The following is a 20,497-nucleotide window of genomic DNA, read 5'->3' on the forward strand; positions in this document are numbered from 1 at the left end:
TCTCAGTTGAGGGAGGGGGAGATGGAAACTGTCTGCTTGGCTGGCCCTGCTCTCAGCCTAGTTCCCACACACAACAACACCTTGCCCTCTGGGGACGTCCACTCTCAGACCTGGGGTCAAGCTTATAGGTCAAAAGGAACTGAATGAAAAATAATGCTCTGCTCCATCAAATGAAAGATCATGAAGAACTCCAAGGAGTAGAGGCCATCTCAGCAAATAGGTAAGGTTTCAAAGCAAAGACCTGCAGGTCCCTCAGCACTATCCTGGAGCTGGGCTAAAAGGTCATGGGGCTGCTTCTGAGGGGTGAAGCTAGGATCTTCATCTGTACCCTGGAGAGCTTCCTCCTGGGCACATGGGGAAAGATAACTTGATATACTATCTGTTCACACTCCTAGGTCTCTAATCCTATTTACTCAGTATGGAAGAAGTCACCTGTCTCAAGCACCAGCTCTGCAGGGCAGTCCACAGGCAGCAAGTGCCTGCTACTGGATAGCATCTGGCAGTGGGAGCCCCAACTCACCAGGAATGCTGGAGATACACAGGACGTGTGCATTGCAGACTGTGAACTGATCCACAACAGTGCCTGGTTGGTTGGCATCAATGATCACCACTTTGCTGGTGGTCAGGGTGCTGGTGAGTATCCATACCCGACTGGAGGTAGCATCCGCCTCAGAGACCTCCTTTGCCTGTTTCAGAACATATCAGAGGGAGATCAAAGCTGGAGCCTGAATTTGGTATTAAATCAGAAAATCTCTGGGACTTCCTAAGATCTAGCCTCGAATAAGGAATCAGTGGATACAGTTATCTTCCCCTACAGCCTATATAACCATATCTTGATGGTTCATTTTTCAAGAAGAAGCAATGAACTTGGAGATGTTATTCTCATGACCCCTAAGTCAAGCTGTGACTGTGCTCTATCTGGGCTTCACTGCAAATCACTAGGCCTCTCCTGTGATCAGCCCCTCCTGCTACCTACTTCTCCATATGACACAAGTTGAGCCTGCTCTCCCAGGCCTGACCTCTGTTGACCAAAGCAGTAGATAGTCCTATTGCTCCACAGGCTGGAAGGCAACCTGGACTACAGAGAGGCAGCAGTGGCATCCTGGGTGCAGTAGCACCTGCTTCCTCTCCAAGGTGTGGTCACTTTCAGCCAGAACCTATAGGGAACTATCTAGAGACTTTATGTAGGGTAAAACCACATTCTTGGCTAACATACTGACCTTCTTCTTCTCAGGTGATGGGTGGCTACTCTTGGGCTCGCCTTCTACTTCCCGGTCGCAAGTCAGAGGGTCTCTACCTGGTGTGGGCTTTGCTCCATTGCTTGAGTCCTCTTCATTCGGCTTCCACCCACTTAGGTTGACACCAGCAGCACACCAAAGCTGCAAGGATGGGGCTGTGGGATCTAGGCAAATTGGCTCCTCTGCTACTCTCCCACTCCCCGGGGAGGGGGGGGGATATAGCAATGGAGACTACCCTTTTCCCAGAGCTCCTTTGGGACCTCTGAGCAGGGTCCTCAGTGCTCACCTTCATTGTGGGGTCCTTCTCCACCAGAGGGCGGCAATACACAGGGACAGGCACGTTTTTCATTCGGTTGTCTTCCTGACCTCCATTGGGGCTCAGCTGCAACAGAGCAGGAGGTACTGTGGTATGAGGACAAGGGAGACACATTGGTCTTTAGAACCCCAAGTCAGTTGTCTGTGGCTTCTGGTGTACAATGCATTGGGTCTGGCTCTCCTGGCCTGTGCTGGTTGGATTTTTGTCAACTTGACAAAAGCTAGAATCACCTGGGAAGAGGAACCTCAGACCCCATCAGACTGGTTGGTAGGCATTTGTGTGGGAGGTGCCATTATGGGCAGGTGGTCCTGGGTTTTCTAAGAAAGCAAGTATGCAATGGAAAACAAACCAGTAAACAATGTTCCTCCATGATTTCTGTTTCAGTTTTCCTTGGTGATGGAAGTATAAGTCAAACAAATCCATTCTTCACCCAAGCTGGTCTGGTCAGTCAGTCAGCAAACTAGAATACTCTCAGAGTTATAGACCCATCAATGTCAGGTAGAAGATGGGTACCCACTTGGCGTCTTATGTATACTGCGCTTCCTGGCACTGTATTACCACTGTGTTGGGCCTTGGTGATACCCAGTCCACAACAGCCTCTCTGAACCTGGATGCCACCCTCTGTCCCAAGTACCTGCTTGTATTTGGCAGGCAGGCTCCACCCACAGGCCTGCAGCCTCCCATCATCATTGCGCACGTGTTCCCGAACCTGGCGATACTGCTCCCGCTTCTGCTCCCGCCGAGCAGAAGAAGTGCAGTCACTGGGTGAGAGGAATAACAGGTTACATGTATTGAAGGTGAGCAGTCTGTGTGAGACATCCATAGTCCCACTGATCTTCCTGGCAGTGTGCTGTGCCTCAGAGACTGCCTGAATCTGCCCTTGCATTTTCTGGGATCAGGGGTACTCATCTGACTTCCCCCAGTAAGGGGTGTGACCCTGGGCTCAAGAGGTCATTTCCAGCTGTTCTGGGGCCTGCTCTCTTGTTGGGCACTGGGGCTCAGATAGCAGCAACTACAATGTAACCTAGGTGAGATTACCGGTAGTTATTCACAAAGGTGGTCTGCTACAGCTCCTTGTGGTAGCAAGATGCACAACCAAGAATCTTAGGCCAAACAGAGGAAGGAGGGGTAATGTGAGACTCAGCACACACTTTAGAGACTGAGAATGGTCCCTAAGAACTGCAATCCCTGCTAAAGGGAGTCACATAGAACCTGAGCACTAGTTCTTGCTGGGGGTAGTGGGCCTAAAGAGAAGCTGTCATCTTTCCCGCATGGCAGCAAATGATGGAGTGCGATGGGCTTAGGAATCCCGATGCCCTCCCTTTAGGAGGCTGGAGAAGCAGGGGACTGGGGATACCCACTCATCAGGGAAGAACTCCAGGGGTCGGCTGCCGGCTGAGATCTGGCACATGGCATGGCTGCGACGCTGGCTGAAGCCGGCTGTGGTAGGTGACTTGTAGTGAATGTTCACAGATGGGTAGGACCGTTTGGCCGGAGGGGGGCTGGATGAGGAGCTGAAGAGGCGGCTGAAGCTGCCATGGAGACACAGAGAGTTGAGCCATATGTGGAGTAACAACAGGCTTATAGAAGCCTTTCCCTCCTTAGAGAACCATACTCACAACTGCCAGATAGTAGACTTCTTCTTTTCCTGGACAGATGGGTGTTCTCTAGATGCTCTGTAAGGAAGGTAAGGAGGAGCTGAACCAGCTGACTCTGGAGCCCTCCAGACTGTTCCAACCCCTGGTGAAAGGAGGTGTGTTGGAGGGCAGCCAACCCCATGGCCTGCTCTAATTCTACAATATCAACTCAGGAACCATAGCTCCAACCAGAGCCATGAACTGGCTCAGGAACTGTCAGAGGAGATGCAGAGGGGGCACACCTGATCATCTCAGTCCACCGTACAGCCTCCTGCAGCTCCATCAGCCGTTCCTTGTACTGGTTTCGTTCCATGAGCACTCGGGCCATCTCCACCCTTGTGAAGCGTCGGCGCTGGGCCATGGGGATTTTGTCCTGCAGAGGGGACAAGAACATGGTTCCACCAATGAGGGACAGCAGGATAGTCAAGCATATTTGGCTTCCTTCTGAGATAACTACCACCTAGGTGTGGGTACAGTTAGGGCGATCTAAGTGAGGACAAATGATGGTGGCAAGGGCCTGAGGAGGTCAAGGCAGCTTCTCCTAAAGTTGTACCTTGAGCCTGAGGAGCATGAACTTCAGGGAGTTGGGAGAAAGTGCACAGGAGGCAAGTCCTCCCTGCACATGGCCCCACCCACTCGGATCTGCTTTTGTCAATGTGAAGTAAGGGGGACTGAGGTCTGAACTAGCCACTCTTTCTTATTAAAGTGACCACAATCCACATTCTCAGCCTCTCCTAGACTATCCTGAGATGGAAGCTCTATAGTAGGGAGAGAGAGCATCACATGTCCCAAATGACTGAGCAGATGAATAACTGCTCTGTTACGGGGAAATCCAGCCTGTTCTCCTAAAGGTGCTGTAATACAGGAGGGCAAACCTAATTCTGGGGAATGGGAGGAGGTGCAGGCTCAGGGCTTGGTTGCACTGCCCAGGCTGCAAATTCATAGCAAGTGGCTGGTGTTGCTTCTGCAGCCTCTTTGGTAACAGAAAAACCTGCTGGGACTGCAGAAAACATCAATGGGAATGGGTAGAAAGGTGACCCTGCCTCACTTTAGGGAGGGTCTGATGCCATCAAGTCTTACTTAATGGAGTGGGAAGGCATGAACTGGGTTCAGAAGTCACAAGTGACAGGTTAGGAGGGCCCAGAAGAATGAACAAGTCTAGGAAGCACTGTCATTCCCATCCCACCCGTGCCCACAGGTTAATAGTAGATATACCAATTCTGTACAGAGATAGCTGCTTACATCCTCCACCTCTTCTCTGGGCTCACGACGTGCGATTACTGCCTCTGACTTGACTCTATAGGATATGGGAAGAAGCAGGCAGGGTAAGAGCTCTGCCAAATATGCTCCACAGCCCAGATATTTCGCTGCTCTAACCAAAAGGGGGGTGATTCCAAGTCCAAGAGGGAGTGAATCAAGGTATCCTGGTGGGCAGGCAAGTCCAGAGCAGGTAGTTCCCACAAGCCCTCCCTACATTGCCCCTCCCATCAAAGAGGGGCTGGAGCAAGGGGGCAGCATTTTCAAAGACCATGTGGATTTGACCTTGGCTGATCAGAGGGCTGTGGAGCAGAGGTGTGGGTGCTTGAGTAGCCAGAGGTGCCTGATCAGCCCCTCATTCCTGAATGAAGAATAGAGTGAGAGTTGTAGCTAAGGATGGCACCACCATTTCCAGAAGGGCGCATGAAGCAGGACTCTACCTAATGAGGGCACAGAGGACTTGAGAGGAGACAAGGGGGTGGGCAGACAATGGACCTACCCAGTGGCTGGACCTTGAGCAGAGAGCACAGAAAGCTACTAAGGGAAGCATAGGACTCTGAGATGTTAGGCTTACTTTATTATAAGGACATAGAGAGGTGGTAGCTTGGAAACCCAAGTCTCTGGTGTTCTCACCTTTTCAGCTCTTCTTCAAGCTCTTTGATTCGGTTTTCCAGCTTGACTTTGGCTTGTTTGGCGGCTTCCAGCTCACCCTTCAGCACCTCCTGCTCTCCTGATAGCTGGTCAACCTTGGCAATGAGGTCATTCTTCACCACATTCAAAGCATTTCTTTAAAGGGCAGAAAGATGAGGGCACACATGTGTACTGTGACAAGGACTTCTGTTTTATTTTGAGACAGAACCTAGCTTCAAACTCATAATCCTCCTGTGTCTGCCTTGTGAATAGCAGGAGCACAGACCTTTGAGACTTCCTAGCAGGCACATCATGGTCTAGAATGGGAACACCCATCTGACCTGGGCACTGAATGTAGCAGTCATCCTCGCTAAAGTTCCTTATAGTAAGCTTTCTGAAGGAACCACTCAGGAGTTGTCCCCAATAGAGGTGGGGGCCATCACATTTCAGGGGCCATCCTGCCCTAGGTCAGACCCAGCTGATACAGAAGGTTCTTACTTTGTCTCTAGAAGCTGTGAGTTCTCCAGCAGCAGGTTCCCCACTTCTTTGCCCATTCCTGAAATGAAAGGTCATGGTGAGGTTTCCTTTGAGCCTCTCTAAGTAGACCTTGCTCTACTGCACCCGCTACTGCCCCAGAGTAACAACTTTCCTGGCCCTAAGCCTTCAGGATGGAAAGGGAAGAGGGCTTGACATTCCAACCTGCAGGGTAGTTGGGCTGCAAAAGGAGGGGCAGTCAGACCTGGAGAGATCCTTGGCCTCATCTATAGCCATTAGAAAGCCCTTCTCTTCCCTAGGTTAACATTGAGCTAGATATTCCTTCTAACTGGATCCCAGCAGAAATTCAGTCTCATAGTAGGCCATGGAGTAGCCCCTGTGATGCCACTTCACTCTGGGCCCTTAACCATGTCCCCACTCCAGCTCTATGGTTTATTCATAAAGAACCAAGGCCTTTCAATGCCACCCACTGGTGAACAAATATTGGCATTTTGACAAAGGACAGAGAAGACAGCACAGTACTTGAAGAAAACCTTTGCCCCAAAGATAATGGCTTACTTCAGTTGCAGCTCACCATGAGGTTACATGTAGGTCTGGTAGGACCTGGCCCTTAGCAACAGGGTCAGGAAGCATGGAGAGGGAGTGAATGTGTAGACTAGACCTTTTCATGGGAAACTGACCCAACCCTTCTGCCAACAGAGTGAGTTCTCTGAATATATATCCTATAATGCCCAAAGAACCAAATTTAATACTCAGGTTAGCCTTTCCCCATATTTTTGTCTGAAACAGCAAAGGCACAGTGAAGTGCTGCTCATAGGTCAGCCTGACTCCATTCTGACCTCCTTTGCTTCAAACAAGGGTGTGTTTTCCCCTGGCAGCCTAAGAGAGAATACCAGGTACAAGGTCTGCCTGGGCCTATGGAGCCTCTTAGAGACTGACAGTGGTTTATCCATGGTGACCAGCAGCTTGGAGGGAGGGCTACCTCCCACCCCAGGTGAAACGGAATGGAAAGATGGCACCTCACCCCAGGCCTGAGGTACCTGGAAACCCTGAAGCCCCACTCACTGCCATTGGCCCACCGTGAAGAAAAAGCAAATGGCTCATGAAGCATGAGAAGATGCTGGATAGAGAGAGGAGGCCAGAAAGAGGAAAACAGACACTTAAGCAGGGCCTTGGCCTTACCAAAAAAATCATCGCGCACTACGGGAGCATCCCAGTCCCACAGGAGACGGGCAACAGGGCGGGAGGAGGGAGAGAAAAGAAGCGCGTTAAGCCTAAGTAGACAGCAAGGTGGGGGTATTGGGGGCCACTTCTGGTTGGGTTAGAGTCAGCAGCAGAAGGGACAGGAGGGCGGGAGGCTGGATGAAGCCAGGGACTCCTGTGAAACTTTATCTGTGGGCAATAGAGCAGACAGCCAGAGGAAACCACACAATGAGAAGCTGTGCCCAGGGTCTTGGCTGCCATTGAACACACTAAAGGACCACAATTATAGGAGTATGTGGGCCTCAGGACTTCCTGGGCACAGCAGTTTAGCCTGGCTATCCAGGTGAACTGCACTTGACAAGGGCCTCATGGCACCCTTAACTTCTGGGGCATACTATCTTATGTCCCTAGTGGCTCTGTAGATTCTTCAGAAATGGCCCCCGGGCCTTCAGGCCTTTTCAGGTTTGAAGAGGTCATATATTTAGATTCTGTCAGTCGTCAGTGGAGCAATCCCATCTGGGCATTTTGGGCAATAGCAGGCTGGGAGCAAAGCGCATGGCTATAGGGGCTAAGTGGCCTAGAGCAGCCAGACAGAAATAAAAGGTCAGTGTGCACAGCCCCTGGTGATGGTCAGCGGCAGGGGAGAGTCCCATGTGTATGCCCCACCCCCTGCTCCAGCTGCTCTTCACAGTGGAAAGAAGGGACCACACAGAGACAGATGGGAGAGATACACACCTGAGAACTCCCCTGGGCCGCGTCCAGTGAAGCCGAGAGACAGGGAAGGAAGCAACAAAGATCAATTGGTAACTAGAACCAACAAATAAAGAAATTCTCATAAAAATAAAGCAACAATGATTCAGCCATTCCTATGTTGATGGGCATGAAAAACAAAACACTTGGGCAAGTCCAGGTCAATACATCCCATGGATACAGAAACCTTAAAGGGAGAAACCAAAACGGACATCCCTCCCTCTCCAAGGGACGTAGAGTAACCCAGTTCTTGTTCAGCTCTGCCAGAAATCTGTAGTCACCCAACTGTAGGCTAACACCAAGCAGACCTCAACAATTATGGCCTGTAAAGAGAAGGATGTGGGTGTGTTGGTGAGCAAAGGACACCAATGAAGCCCTCCAGAATGAACAAGCTGTGCTGCTGGTGCACATAAAGAGGCCCTGACATGTCACAGATGTGCACCTGGAGCTGGGTTCAGGGGTCTCCTGTTCAGGCAGTATTTACAGGAGTCGAAGGAGGGATAACATGACCTTGCCTGAGGGACAAGAAGAGGATAAAGGAGAAATTACCCTACTGTGAAAAGAAAATAAACCAAAGAGCAAAGAGTCATGGTGGTGTGTGTGTGTGTGTGTGTGTGTGTGTGTGTGTGTGTGTGTGTGTGTGTGTGTGTGTGTGTGTGTGTGTGTTAACATGAAGCAATTTGAACAGACCTCAACATGAAGCAATTTGTCATAGGCCACTTCAGTATAGACTACTAGAAAAAAAAGTGGGACTGAAGTAGGAAAACACCACCCTCCCCCCAATAAGTTTCAGGAAAGAATTCTGTTTGCTTGTGTACTTCCCAGGGAAGAAAAGCAGCATGAAAACCTATTTGATTTAAATAACAAAATGTTTGTCACAGAAATTTAAATAAAGCAGAGTACCAGTTCAGAAGTGGCATCCCTTCCCTCACACCTTTCTAGACAAACATCCCACACTATCCATCTCCTAGGCAGGGGACTCTAAGCACTTTGGGTGCTTTGCATCACTGCCCATCACCATCTCTGCTGGCATACAAAAGGCACTCATTATTCTGCACCTCTTGCAGAGCTCCATACAGGGAGCAGGGCAGCACCAACTCCCTGCCCTGCTCTACAAGTCTCTTGATTAATTTTCACCTTCATTTTCCACTAATCCTGAAGCTGAGTTGTTTTTACATTACCTGTGATTTTCTAATTTATCCTTTGTTAATTTTTTATTGTACTTGATTTGCTTCAATGGTAAAGAATACATACACACACTTTCTTGTCCTTTTCTTTTGTTCTGAGTGCTGGAAATCAAATTGGCTCCTCCTAAGCATGCGTTCTACCACTGAACTGCACCCTGAGTGCACAAACACACTCTTATCACAGTCACATGCGTGGGCATTTTCTTTGTTGGTTTTGGTAATAAAGAGGCCCGGCTTACAGAAATACTCTCTAATATCCTTTTTCAGCTCTACTGCCCTTGTATTTTTATTTAAATATTTGATCAACCTATAATTAATTTGTTTTATGGTGTAAGATCAGACAACCACTTTATTACTACATGGAGCAGAGTTCATGTCAGTCCAAACAGTTCTGATTCCATCCTCTAACACAAGTTTGTCTACTTCTCAAGGATAGCTGTTTCTAGACATCTAGGACTGGTTACTACATGGGGCAGTCTGCTACAAAAGGGATCAATCTAACCACTGTACAGCACAATGACACAGGTTGGGTCTGCATGTCACAATTCAGATTCTCTAAGTGATGCAGGGGAGATGCTTGGCTTCTCTGCGCATCCGTTTCCGTATTTGTACATGGGAAACATAATCCTTTTATGATGCATGGTGTGACTTTCCCAGCAGATGGTGCAGGCAGAGGTTGACATCATACTTCCTACTCCTAAAACATCCATTCTATAATGTGTTTTCCTTGGCATTTCTGAAGACTTGTGTGTGTGCACCATAGGAGGTTTTAAACAATAACTGGCATGTTATAGTTTAATTTGCAGTTTTTTTTTTTAACTGAGCTTCTTAAAATAGTGTATGTTACAATGTAGGTTTGATAGATATAGTGTGTGCTAGGCTACCTTTTACTCCCTTCACTGCTGAGATACATGGAGCTGAAAGCTAGGACTCTTGGGCAGAGAGCTGACCATTGTTATCCCAGTTGATGATCAAAGCCGCATTTACCTAGTGACTTAAGGCTGTGTTTGTGAGAACATAGCATCTCTCCCTCTCCTGCCTGTGAGATGCCAGAGAGCTGTAGAGATGTGTCTCTATAGCCACATATATTGCTCAGGTGTGCTTACTCATTGTGTCCTGCTATCTGTGCCATACCATCTTTAAAACCACATACGAGTGACTGTGGCCACAAGCCAGAAGGGCTCTTGGGTGGACATCCAAGCAGAGGAGACAGAGCCCTCTCCTCTGCTTGGATACCCTCTAAGCATGGTCCTAACCTGCTTAGAACTGGATGTGGAGGCCTGTGGAAGACGCCTGTCCCTTTCCCCAGCACATAGAGGGGTGATCTTGGAGCCACCCAGGAATGGCTGCTATGGGTGTGTGCTAGAACTGTAGCCTAAGATCTAGAGCTTTTCCCAGAGGGTGGGCTCTACTCCTAGCACTCAGCTGCCCACAAGGGGCATTCAGGGGACACCAAATGCCAACAGTATAACTCTGTGAATAATTAAAACTATAAACTAGAGACTTTAGGGGATGTTCATAGAATGTCAAAGAGTATAGGTTATAGGCTGTGTTTACCTAGGAGGTCAGCTCCCTCATCCACATCCCCGATGACCTCAGACCCCGCTGTAGATAATTCATGATACAGGGAATCAGTGTTGATGCCAAAAGCTTTGTTTACGATTCCCTGGGTCGGGCTGTTGGGATACACAGAGAGAACAGTTAGGAACAGCACTGTAGTACCTACCACCTGACAGCAACCCTCCAAGCTTATGTCAGGGTCTGCAACTGCAATGTCTCCAAAAGACATTTGGATACTAAAATGGTATAATCTTAGGAAGTGAGGCTTCCTAAGTGGGAGGAAACGAGATGACAGAGTATATGCATTTAAAGGCACTAGTAGGACCTTAGTATTTCCTCCATTTCTTAGGCTCCACAAAGTAAGCAACTATTTCACCATGTTTTCTTCATTAATACTGTATTATCATAGGCCCAAAGGCTAAAGTCCTGTGAGTCAAAAATCAACCTTTGTTTTTCGGGGCAGGATCCCTCGTGTAACAGCCCTCGCCGCCCTGGACTCACTATTTTGTCACAGGGATAGGAAGCTGTTCAGTGACTATCCTGCACTGTGGGTACAGACATGACTGGAATATGTTGATCCCCACCCCCAAGGGCACACCAAATCCCTCATCCAGGGTCTGGCTGAGTGAGTACCTGCTTCCTGTGCGGTCCAGGCGGGTTTCCGGACACACATCCAGCTCTGGGGTGGAGTCGATAATGTCCTGAACATCAGACCACTCATCGCTGCTGCCCATACCTAGTACAGAACACAGGAAACATGGTGTCGGAGGACAGCCTGGAACTTCTGCCCTATTCATAAAGGCTACCTGGGGCTGCATCTATACAATTCACACTACTTTCCATAGACATCACTGTCAAAAAGGGTTCTTATACTGGCCAGATAGACGGAGACTCCTCCAATACTATGGGGAGTCTAGGGAGGAAGGTACATAACAAATAGATATGCAGTGCTGAGGCAGACTCCTCTCCCTGCCCTGTGTGACAGCATTTGGAAACTGGGTCTTTTGTTTTGTTTTTCCAAACAGGGTTTCTCTGTGTCGCCCTGGCCATCAGAGAACTCAATTTCTAGACCAGGCTGGCTTTGAACTAAAGAGATTTGCCTATCTCTCCTGCGTGTTGGGATCAAAGGAGTGCACACCACTGCTTGGTGGAAACTGGGTCTTTTAATATTTATTTATTTTATTTTTGAGACAAAGTCTTATGTACCCTAGGCTGATCTTGAACTGGAGCTGGATTATAGGTGTGTTCCACCATACTCAGCTTGGAGTCTGGTCTTCAAGGAAGTGATCAAGGTAAAAGGAGACCACATGGCTCAACTCACTTAACTGGGGTCCCTAAGAGATCAAAGCACAAACACTGTGAGGACACAGGGAGGCGGCCCTCTATAAACCCAGGAAGAAGGACTTTTGGAGAGACTAGGCCTGCCTGCACCTTCCCGGTCATCCTACTTCTAGGACAGCTATTAAAACTGCCTGTCTTTGGTACTTGCTATAGAAGCCTTAGCTATTACATCTGTTCAAGCTAAAACCCAAAGAGAAAGAAACACCTCCCAGATGTGGGCAGCAGAGGTAGCAGTGAGCAGCAGGTATGTGAGCTTCCCCCAGGAATGGGATGGCTGGTGGCACATTGGACAGGCAGTGTGCCCTGGACAGACTACATACCAATGCTGACATTCCGCATCTCCTGGGTGACCTGGACCTCCATGTTGCGGCTGTTGCGTTTCTCTCGGGCCCGTTTGTTGTTCTTTGTGACACTGCCATAGTCCCCCAGGGGCTGCAGGCTCTCATTGAGTGGTGTGACTGCTGCTGAGGGTACGGAGGATGTAGGTGTGTTGGACTTGGTACCTGTGGTACTGGGTGTTGCAGCTGCTGAGGACTGGCCTGATTCAGACATCTCATCATTTGGACACTAGAGCCAAACAGAGGAAGGAAGAAGAACATCACAGTAGGCCATGGTGTTATGGTTAGAATGGCTGCTGAGACCCCATGGCTTGGCTTCTCTGTTAGATGGCTACAACTAAACAACACTGTGCCCACCTGCAGAGGCAGGTCTCCTTTTAGCCTAGTTACTCCTGAACAATGATGCTCACCCACAGCTGCCTCTGATTTTCTAGAACCAGCCATGACCTCACAGAACAGAGCTTTCAGCTGACACCTGCCACAGGACAGCCCAGCACAATCATGAGTGATGTGATGTTACACAGAGGACATGGCAGAAGACACAGAGGTTGGTCAGAAACCAATGGCAGACTAGCATGGGGCAAAAGGCTCTACCTAGAGATAAGAAAGTTGCTACCTGGCACTGGATGGCCAGGTTGTACTGTATACTAAGCTACCTCACTACTGCTGCCCATTACCACCTCTAGGCAATGAATGCTCAGTTCTAGCCGAGGACAGTGGTAGAGAGGGCCACAGTGTTTCTCACTCACTAAGCAGATCGTGAGTGCTTTTCTCACACATCAGCTGAACCAAAAGTTAGCCCTGAACAGCAACACAAATTCTGCTTTAATAAAATGAGCACTGTTATGGAGGAAGCTCAGGCTCTTACAGAAACCAGCCTTACAAATGCCCCCATTTTTAAATGCTAGCCTTACAAATCTTGGGAGGGGAAAAAAGGCACTTAATTGAAGTGCAAAGACACTTCAATTGAAACAGGAAGCAAACATTTTTCCTTAAGCTCTTAACAAAAACAGACAATTTCAATAAAGATTGTCCCCAAACATTCCTCTATTAATTCATACTGATGAATGTATATGACATGGGACTGATTAGATGCCCTGGTCATTCCAGGAAGCAGCTGGCCTTCAGATCCCTTTGCTTCTCTGTTGGGAAGGCCAAAGAAAGTGAGTAAACATCTCAAGTATGCATTGTACTGGGTTCTGGAGTCTCCTCTTCCAGAGAGGGCCTGTCTTCAGAAGAGGGTTCTCTTGGTGAGGATGCTCATCAGGGTGAAGTGAGGAAAGGGAAGTGTATGGCTCTGTACAGAGCTGGGTAAAGGCAGAGAAATGAACTAAGCAGTGTACACCTGGGTCTCATGGGTCAGAGCTGGTTCTGTGGGTGCCTTTGCTCAACTCACCGGGACTGCCAGGCCCTAGCAAGAGTCTTTCAGTACTGGACACAGTCATGTCTTCAAAGGACAAGGTTCTGGCTTTATCTACCAAGCTTCTTTATTTCTATTCAAGCAATTATGTTGGGATTCTTGGCAAAGAAAGACTGCCCTCTTGTCAGAATTCATTGGCTCCCAGCATCAAGTGAGTGTAGGACAAGGATGCTGCTCTACAGGATGGCCCACAGCCAAACACGATTCAGTCCTAGCCAGCAGTGCTGAGGCGAGGACCCTAACACCAGCATGTAGTTCAGCCATCTTGGAAATGGCTTTGTAACAAAGTTCTAGCTCTGGATCTGGATCCAGCTTCTGCCCAATATGACATGTCGGAAGAAACATTTTTTCTTCTTCACATCCTTTTGAGTGCCAAAAGAGGTGAGCATGGTTCACATGGAGCCTTTGAGATGTAGCTCTCAAAAGACTTGTGCCTGCCCCTCTTCAGAATCATCCAGGTGTCTTCCAGATGTAGACCTCTGCTGCTGTCACCCAGTAAAGGGCAAAAAAAAAAAAAAAAAAAAAAAAGAAACTCCAAGCAGGCCAGGAAGAAGCCAGGGTATGAGTCCCACTCATTTCCAGACCTCCTTCCTCAATTTCCATTTCTTCTGCCTATTTTAAAAATGGGGGCATTTCGCCCTTGGGCTGTGCCTCCCCCAGTGTCCCCACTCTGTTATCCTACAGGGCCACACTTACCCAGGGGATTCACCCCCCTGGCCACCACTTACCTAGGGCAAACCTCTCAACCTCCTAAACATCAACGGGGAGCAGTGACCTCCATATGTATTGCAAAGAACCCATACTCTTAGCGGTCATTCCTCACCATGAGTAGCCACAACTGTTTGGTTAAAACACTACAGTATATAAAAACAAAAAACAAAACAAAAAACAAACAAAAATTAAGAAATTAGAAAAACCTTAAAATTTGGAGCATGAAATAAAAAGAACTTAATATAATTACTTTAAAAAAATAAGAAAAATCAAATAAAACATACAACAAACTAAAACATAAAACAGAGAAAAACAACATAGTAGAGACAGAAGAGACATGGTAAGAAGAGAAGCTGGGAAAGCATGGGCCTGAGTGGGTGCCTGGAGCCAGGCTGGGTCAGGCATAGGCTCCTATAGCCTTCTTGTAGCTCTGCAAATGCTTAAGGGGAAGCCTTCCCATAGATCTGGTGTGAGGGAGCGTGAATGCGCAAGTGACTGAGCATGAAAAGCTGGCACAACAGCAAGGCCATGTCTAGATGGCCAGGGACAGCAGAGTTCTTATGGGTCTTGCTGCATTCTTCTCGGGGCACATGCACTGACAGGGCAATGAGACAGGACACTGGCACCTGTCTCAAAGATATACTCATTGCCTAAAACCAGAGTAGAAGCAGTAGGTCAATTTCTGATAGAAGTGGCAGCACACAACAGTCCCTGCAGGCAAGCTGGACACAGAGAGAACAACAGTAGGCCAAAAACAGCAGGGAATTTCAGAAGTTCTGGACCTCAGATCCACCAAGTCCAGAGGCCCAGGAGTATGTGACCCCCCAAGTCCCTCTGTGGAGAACTTCCCACCAGACCCAAGGGCACCTCCTCCACCCCAGGAAGACAATCTTCCTTACCTGGCAATGCTGCAGCTACCTTCCAGGCACTCTAAGCACACAGACCCCTTCTATAGAAGATGACCTGGGGCCCTGAATGAATAACCTGGCCTTTTCTGGGCTCCAAGTTTGGGGTACACACCTGAAGGTGATAGTATCTGCTTTCTCAACTTGTGGCTGAGAAACTATGACCAGAGATAAGTAGAAAAGAACCCAGGCCAAAGCTATTATTTATGCTTCTTCCTAGCAGAAGCTTCAGACTCTAGATACTGAATGCCTGTAAAAGCCCCAGGAGCACCATGCAGCCTGGCTAGGTATCTAGTCAGAGAGAGGCATGTGTTTGGGGTATGTTCTGTTGTAGCTAAGTTCAGCCTTAATAGACATGGCTTCCTTAGCTGCAGAGTAGCCTGAGAAACAAAGGGGGCTAGCCTGGACTCACAAGTGCTAGAATGAGGTCAAACAGAGCAAGAAACTCATGCCTCCTGACACCCCATCTCTGTTTCTCTGCCCCTGTTTTATGTCAGGGGATAGTGGACTAACTCAGGGAAAATAACAAAGATTAGAGTCTCCTGAAAGGACATGGGATACCAGTAGTTTGGGGACCCTCACTACACCCACGGCTACAAAACCTGGTAGCTGGAGCTGGACTGCAGCTGGCCGAGGTCACTCAGGTGCCAGTGGTCCCCCGCAGGCACGAGCTTGCCCCCCATCTGTGCACGTACCATGCCGTCAGCCAGGGGGAAGACATTCAGAGAGGTGGGACGCTCCTTCCTGCTGCAGTAGGAGGGAGATAAGCACAGGAGTGGATGATTAGATGGCACTATAAGAGAACCAAAGTCCATTTCTTGGCACACAGATACTTAAAGTGGCATCCCATACTCAACTACTGCTCCTTAATTAGGACTCATGTATTCTGTTCTTCCATCATACACTAACATTTTTATTCAGGCTAATTTAATTTTTAAAAATTATTTTATATGTATGGTTGTTTTTGCTTGTATGTACATCTGCACACATGCATGCCTAGTGAAATGGGAGCCAGAAGAGAACATTATTAGATTTCTTGGAACTAAAGTTATAGATGGTTGTGAGCTACCATGTGGATACTGAGAATCAAACCCAGGTCCTCTAGAAGAGCAGTCAGTGCTCTTAACCCATCAGCTATCTCTTCAGCAACCCTATTTAAATTTTAAACAGCAACAGTGTCAGCACTAATAATCCTAAAGCAATACAAAGGAGCTTTTTCAATATTTATTTTAAAATTCTGTTATGTATGTGTGTATGTGCATGTGAGTCCAGGTGTCAGCTGAGTTCTGAAGGGAGTGTCAGATTCCCTACAGCTAAAGGCACAGGCAGTTGTGAGCTGCCTAATGCATGTGCTGGGAACTGAACTCAGGTCCTTTGGAAGAAAAGTAAGTGCTCTTTCCTGCTAAGCTATCTCTCCAGCCCCAACAAAACCTTTATTCTGCCTTCACTAACCAGTTGGGACCTCACAGGGCTTTTGTGTGTAGTCTCCACTTGGTATCTTTAAGTTTATTTTTATTTTATTGGTGTTTTGCCTGTATGTCTATGTGAGGGTGTTGGATCCTGGAGTTACAGTTGTGAGTTGCCATGTGGGTGCTGGGAATTGAACTGGGGTCCTCTGGAAGAGCAGTCAGTGCTGTTAACCATTGAGCCTTCTCTCTAGACCTTCCACCTTGTATTCTGAGGCAGGGTCTTCTACTGAACTCATCCACTGGCTAGCCTAGCTGATCAGCAAGCTTTGGGAATCTGAGCTCCCACTGAACCATTTTCTCACAGTCCCTTAACAGGCTTCTCATTGCAAAGTGCCTCAATAGGACATGGTCAAAACAAAGAACATTGCTGTCATGACTGCTAAAGACGGTGATGGAGGACACAGTTTCTATGTGAAGACAGGTCCAGATTTAGAGAATCTGGTAAACTGAAGGTGAAGAGCAAAGTTCAATGCTCATCCCCAAGATTCTCCATGAGCCATAAATAGTAAACAGTAGTGGGGACAGGGTCCAAATCTATCCTGCCAGATGATGCCAATCAAGCTGGTTTGGCCACACACAGGTCTAGGCAACACTACACTCCCAGGGCTGTCTGGCTAAACTGTTCAAAAGCTATTCAGATCAAGCATTAGTCTGTTCATGCTATATAGCTTCTAACATTGGGTGTTCTGCTCCTAGAGACATAAGAAGGGAGGTGTCTTCCCCTGGGGTTTCAAGGAGCCATATCCAGAGGCTAGCAACATATACAGTAAAGGCAGAAAATGTGTGTTCTCTCCTTACTGCATGAAGAATGCCAGGGCAGTAGGATGGCTGAGGGCAGTAGCACACTCACAAACCACCTGTAGCTAGCTGTTCAGATTGAGAAAGCATGAGTCTGGGTATGAGTCTCTTGGTAGACACTGGACAGTTAGTCTGTCCTGCCTCAAACAACATTGCCTCCTACAGTAGGGAGACCCCTAGCACTTGCTGGGACTTGACTTTGCTGTCTTGTTGGCTTGTCATGGAAAGGACAGGACCAAAGAGGCTGGGTGCTGCATGTGGGACTATGGGTTGGGGTAGTGGAGGAATGCTCAGGACTGAGGCCTCTGGAAGGCACTCTCCAATGGCTGGCTTGCATAATCCCTTCACACAGGGCATGCTGGGCCTATTAGCATTAAGTAGAAAGAATTCAGATGCTGAGACTCAAGAGAGCTGGAGAGTTTGCCTACTTGAACCTACCTAGCTCAGCTCTACTGACAATATCCCACAATTGCCAAGGCTCTGAGACACTAAGAAGGCAGCACAGCCAGGGACCAGAGCAGGAGCTCATTAGCCCTGCCTGTTCCAGCAGGATCCCAGCCTCTCTAACCATATTGTGCCCCGCCCCATGGGGAAGACCCTTGGGCCTAGTTCTGACCCCATTAAGTACTCTTGCTCATGATCCTGGGTGAGAAGAACATAATGTGTTCCTAGTCCTTAAACCAATGCTGCCTCTTCTGCTCCTCTCTTCTCTCCTCCAGATGCTACAGGATGAGAACAGGGGAGATGGCTCTTGTCTCCAAGGATGGAATAACAGATACACTGCAAATGATTAAATCTACAGCTTAAGATATTTCTCCTGGCCTACCACCTTCCAAGTCAGGGAACCCTTGCTCTGCCAACTATTGTGTGGCTATGCTAAGGTACCCATCAAGACTGTACTTCCTCAGTCTTTTGAATATAAAACCAGAGGTCATCAAAAACAAAACAAAAACAAAAACAAAAAACAACCCTGTGATTCCAATCAAAGTAATCACTGTCCTAATTCTTCCCCCAGACAACCCCAATCCTCACAGTGACTCTAGCACTGCGGTGGACAAAGACCAGCAGGCTTTTACCTTTTCCTCCACGACTGGCGAGGACTGCAAGCAGCAACAGACACAATGGCCAGCACACAGCAGCGACAGCACAAAGGGCAGGACAAGAAGACCACATTAGAGAATGAAGGTCAGACTGGCAATACTATGCATGTGTTCACAGGGAAAGCACGTGCATGATGACGGTGAAATATCTGGACCCCATCATGTGTTTCCCTCTACACAAACAGCTATACATAGTAGCTACAGGAATGGACACATGGGGTATGGATCTTTGTGGTTTTGACAAAAGACCCTAGGATATGACCTACTGCACAGGTAGTAGCAGGTGGGCGAGCACAAGGCTTATCACAAATACCTAGCACACATGTGCACACAGGATGAGAGCACAGAGACACACAGGTTCCCACCCACATCTGCAGCAATGGTTTGAGAACAGCAAGTGTTTGAGATTCCACCGAATTCATTCCACACATACAGATTGTGAAAACCATGCCAGGAGTGCAGGAAAAGGCCACATGCATCACAAGTGACCAGCAGTTCAGACTCAGGAGGAATAAAGACTTTATAAAGTCCCTGTGGGAAGCTGAAAGAGTCTGAGCTCAGAGGGGGCCAACTTAAACATCTGACCTGAAGGACCCAAAGCATCTTCCTACCCCAGCCCAAGGGGAGAGCTTTGGCAAGGCTGAAGTATAGTCTCCCCTGTGATGGTGCACATACTTGAGATGGAGGAAGGGTTCTTTCTTTACATCAACTAGCTCACTACTCTGGGTCAAGATAGTTGCTGTCCATGCCTGGGGCCCTGTACTACCTTGTTCTCTACTGAGGTTTAGACCATGGGAAACGGATTTGTTTAACTACTTGCTAATGACAGGTAGAATGGAGTCTATGAGTTGAGGAACTTTTGTAGCACTGGCGAGGGTGATGGGAAGAATCCAAAGGTGAGTATTAGTGTACCCCTCCCATGCACTCCAGTCTCCACAAACCCGGTAACAAGCATCATTTTCTTATGCTGTGTAGAAGGCTAGCTAGCAACAGGATCAGGAGACAAAGGCAACAAGGTTGCTTATACCTTGGCCTTGTGGAGTTCAATGGGCAGATCAGATCAGATCAGATCAAGCACACAAGGGTTTAACCTCAGTGAGCAAGACAGCCCATATTCTTCCTGGTCAGGCTGGAGAATCCCATTTGTCAAACAACAGAAAAGGCCAAAAAGGCTTCTTGGGGTTTCTAGAAGGCATGAAAAAAGTTCCTCCTAGGCAGCCACCTACTATAAGTGTCACTCTTATTCTTGGCACCAAAAGTCCTGTGCTGCCCAGAGAATACAAGATGGCCACAGACAGAGGAGATTCACAGATCCACTTCTCATAAAACAGGACAGGGACATGCTGGTTCTCTTAGGGAAGAAAGGACAGGAACTGGCACCAGCTCAAGGGCTGTAAGCTCCTCTCAAGTAGGAAGCATGCTTCCCACAGCCTAGTTGCCTGGAGATGGAGACAAACTCTGAGTAGGAGGGAGAAACCAGGGGTAGAAGTAGAGGCTCTGGACACCCAGCTAATGTAGACTACTCAGAACTATGGGTCCCATGGAATACCATAGTAGCAAGTTCCTGGACAGGCCTCCCTCCATTCCTTCACAAGTAGATACACATAGCAAAGCACAACCTGCCTGAGCTGTGGTATCTCTTTTCCAAAAGAAAAACAGGTAACCCAGCCTGGCCCATGGTGATGATCAGAGTCTTCAGAGGTCAGGTTTGCCACGTACATGGCTTTTAACACAGCCCCGCTTTGGTTTTGGCTGAGCTCACAGGATCCTAGGGTATCTATCTATCTATCTATCTATCTATCTATCTATCTATCTATCTATCTATCTATCTATCTATCTATCTATCTATCTATCTCTGCAGAGCCACAGGGCCTGGAGTACCCACCTGTGACACAAGATGCTGGGTGCATGCAGTCTGCAATCCTAGGTCTAAGTCATGTTGCCCAGCTTCCTGTGATACACTGGGCATGTTTCCCACACATTGTCAATCATAAAGCTCCCAAGCAATTCTCTCTCTCTCTGAAGACAGTGTTTTATTCTGTGATCTAAGCTATCCAGGAACTTACTGTGTAATCCTAGCTGGTCTTTAACATGGGTTTTCCTCCTGCCTCAACTCCCAAGTGATCAGATTACAGACTTGAG

At 48.0% G+C, this 20,497-nt stretch overlaps 1 protein-coding gene across 20 annotated transcripts in view; it reads right to left on the bottom strand.

Moving 5' to 3' along the window:
• Positions 1-20,497, bottom strand: part of Mapk8ip3 (mitogen-activated protein kinase 8 interacting protein 3) — a 42,357-nt gene that overhangs the window by 4,399 nt on the left and 17,461 nt on the right. For 2 of the 20 annotated variants that reach the window (XM_027424984.1, XM_027424988.1), the window contains exons 5-20: positions 18,332-18,355; positions 15,591-15,735; positions 11,935-12,181; positions 10,907-11,009; positions 10,271-10,389; positions 7,512-7,523; positions 5,577-5,634; positions 5,082-5,234; positions 4,407-4,488; positions 3,434-3,564; positions 3,174-3,230; positions 2,916-3,086; positions 2,189-2,315; positions 1,525-1,620; positions 1,221-1,379; positions 521-686 (exon numbers count right to left, since the gene is read on the bottom strand). In XM_027424984.1, coding sequence (XP_027280785.1) covers positions 521-686; positions 1,221-1,379; positions 1,525-1,620; positions 2,189-2,315; positions 2,916-3,086; positions 3,174-3,230; positions 3,434-3,564; positions 4,407-4,488; positions 5,082-5,234; positions 5,577-5,634; positions 7,512-7,523; positions 10,271-10,389; positions 10,907-11,009; positions 11,935-12,181; positions 15,591-15,735; positions 18,332-18,355 — 1,850 coding nt within the window. The other 18 variants (XM_035447706.1, XM_027424994.1, XM_035447707.1 and 15 more) reach the window with 13 other exon arrangements.

The sequence above is a fragment of the Cricetulus griseus genome, chromosome 7 (assembly GCF_003668045.3).
Source record: "Cricetulus griseus strain 17A/GY chromosome 7, alternate assembly CriGri-PICRH-1.0, whole genome shotgun sequence".
NCBI classification, from domain to species: domain Eukaryota; kingdom Metazoa; phylum Chordata; class Mammalia; order Rodentia; family Cricetidae; genus Cricetulus; species Cricetulus griseus.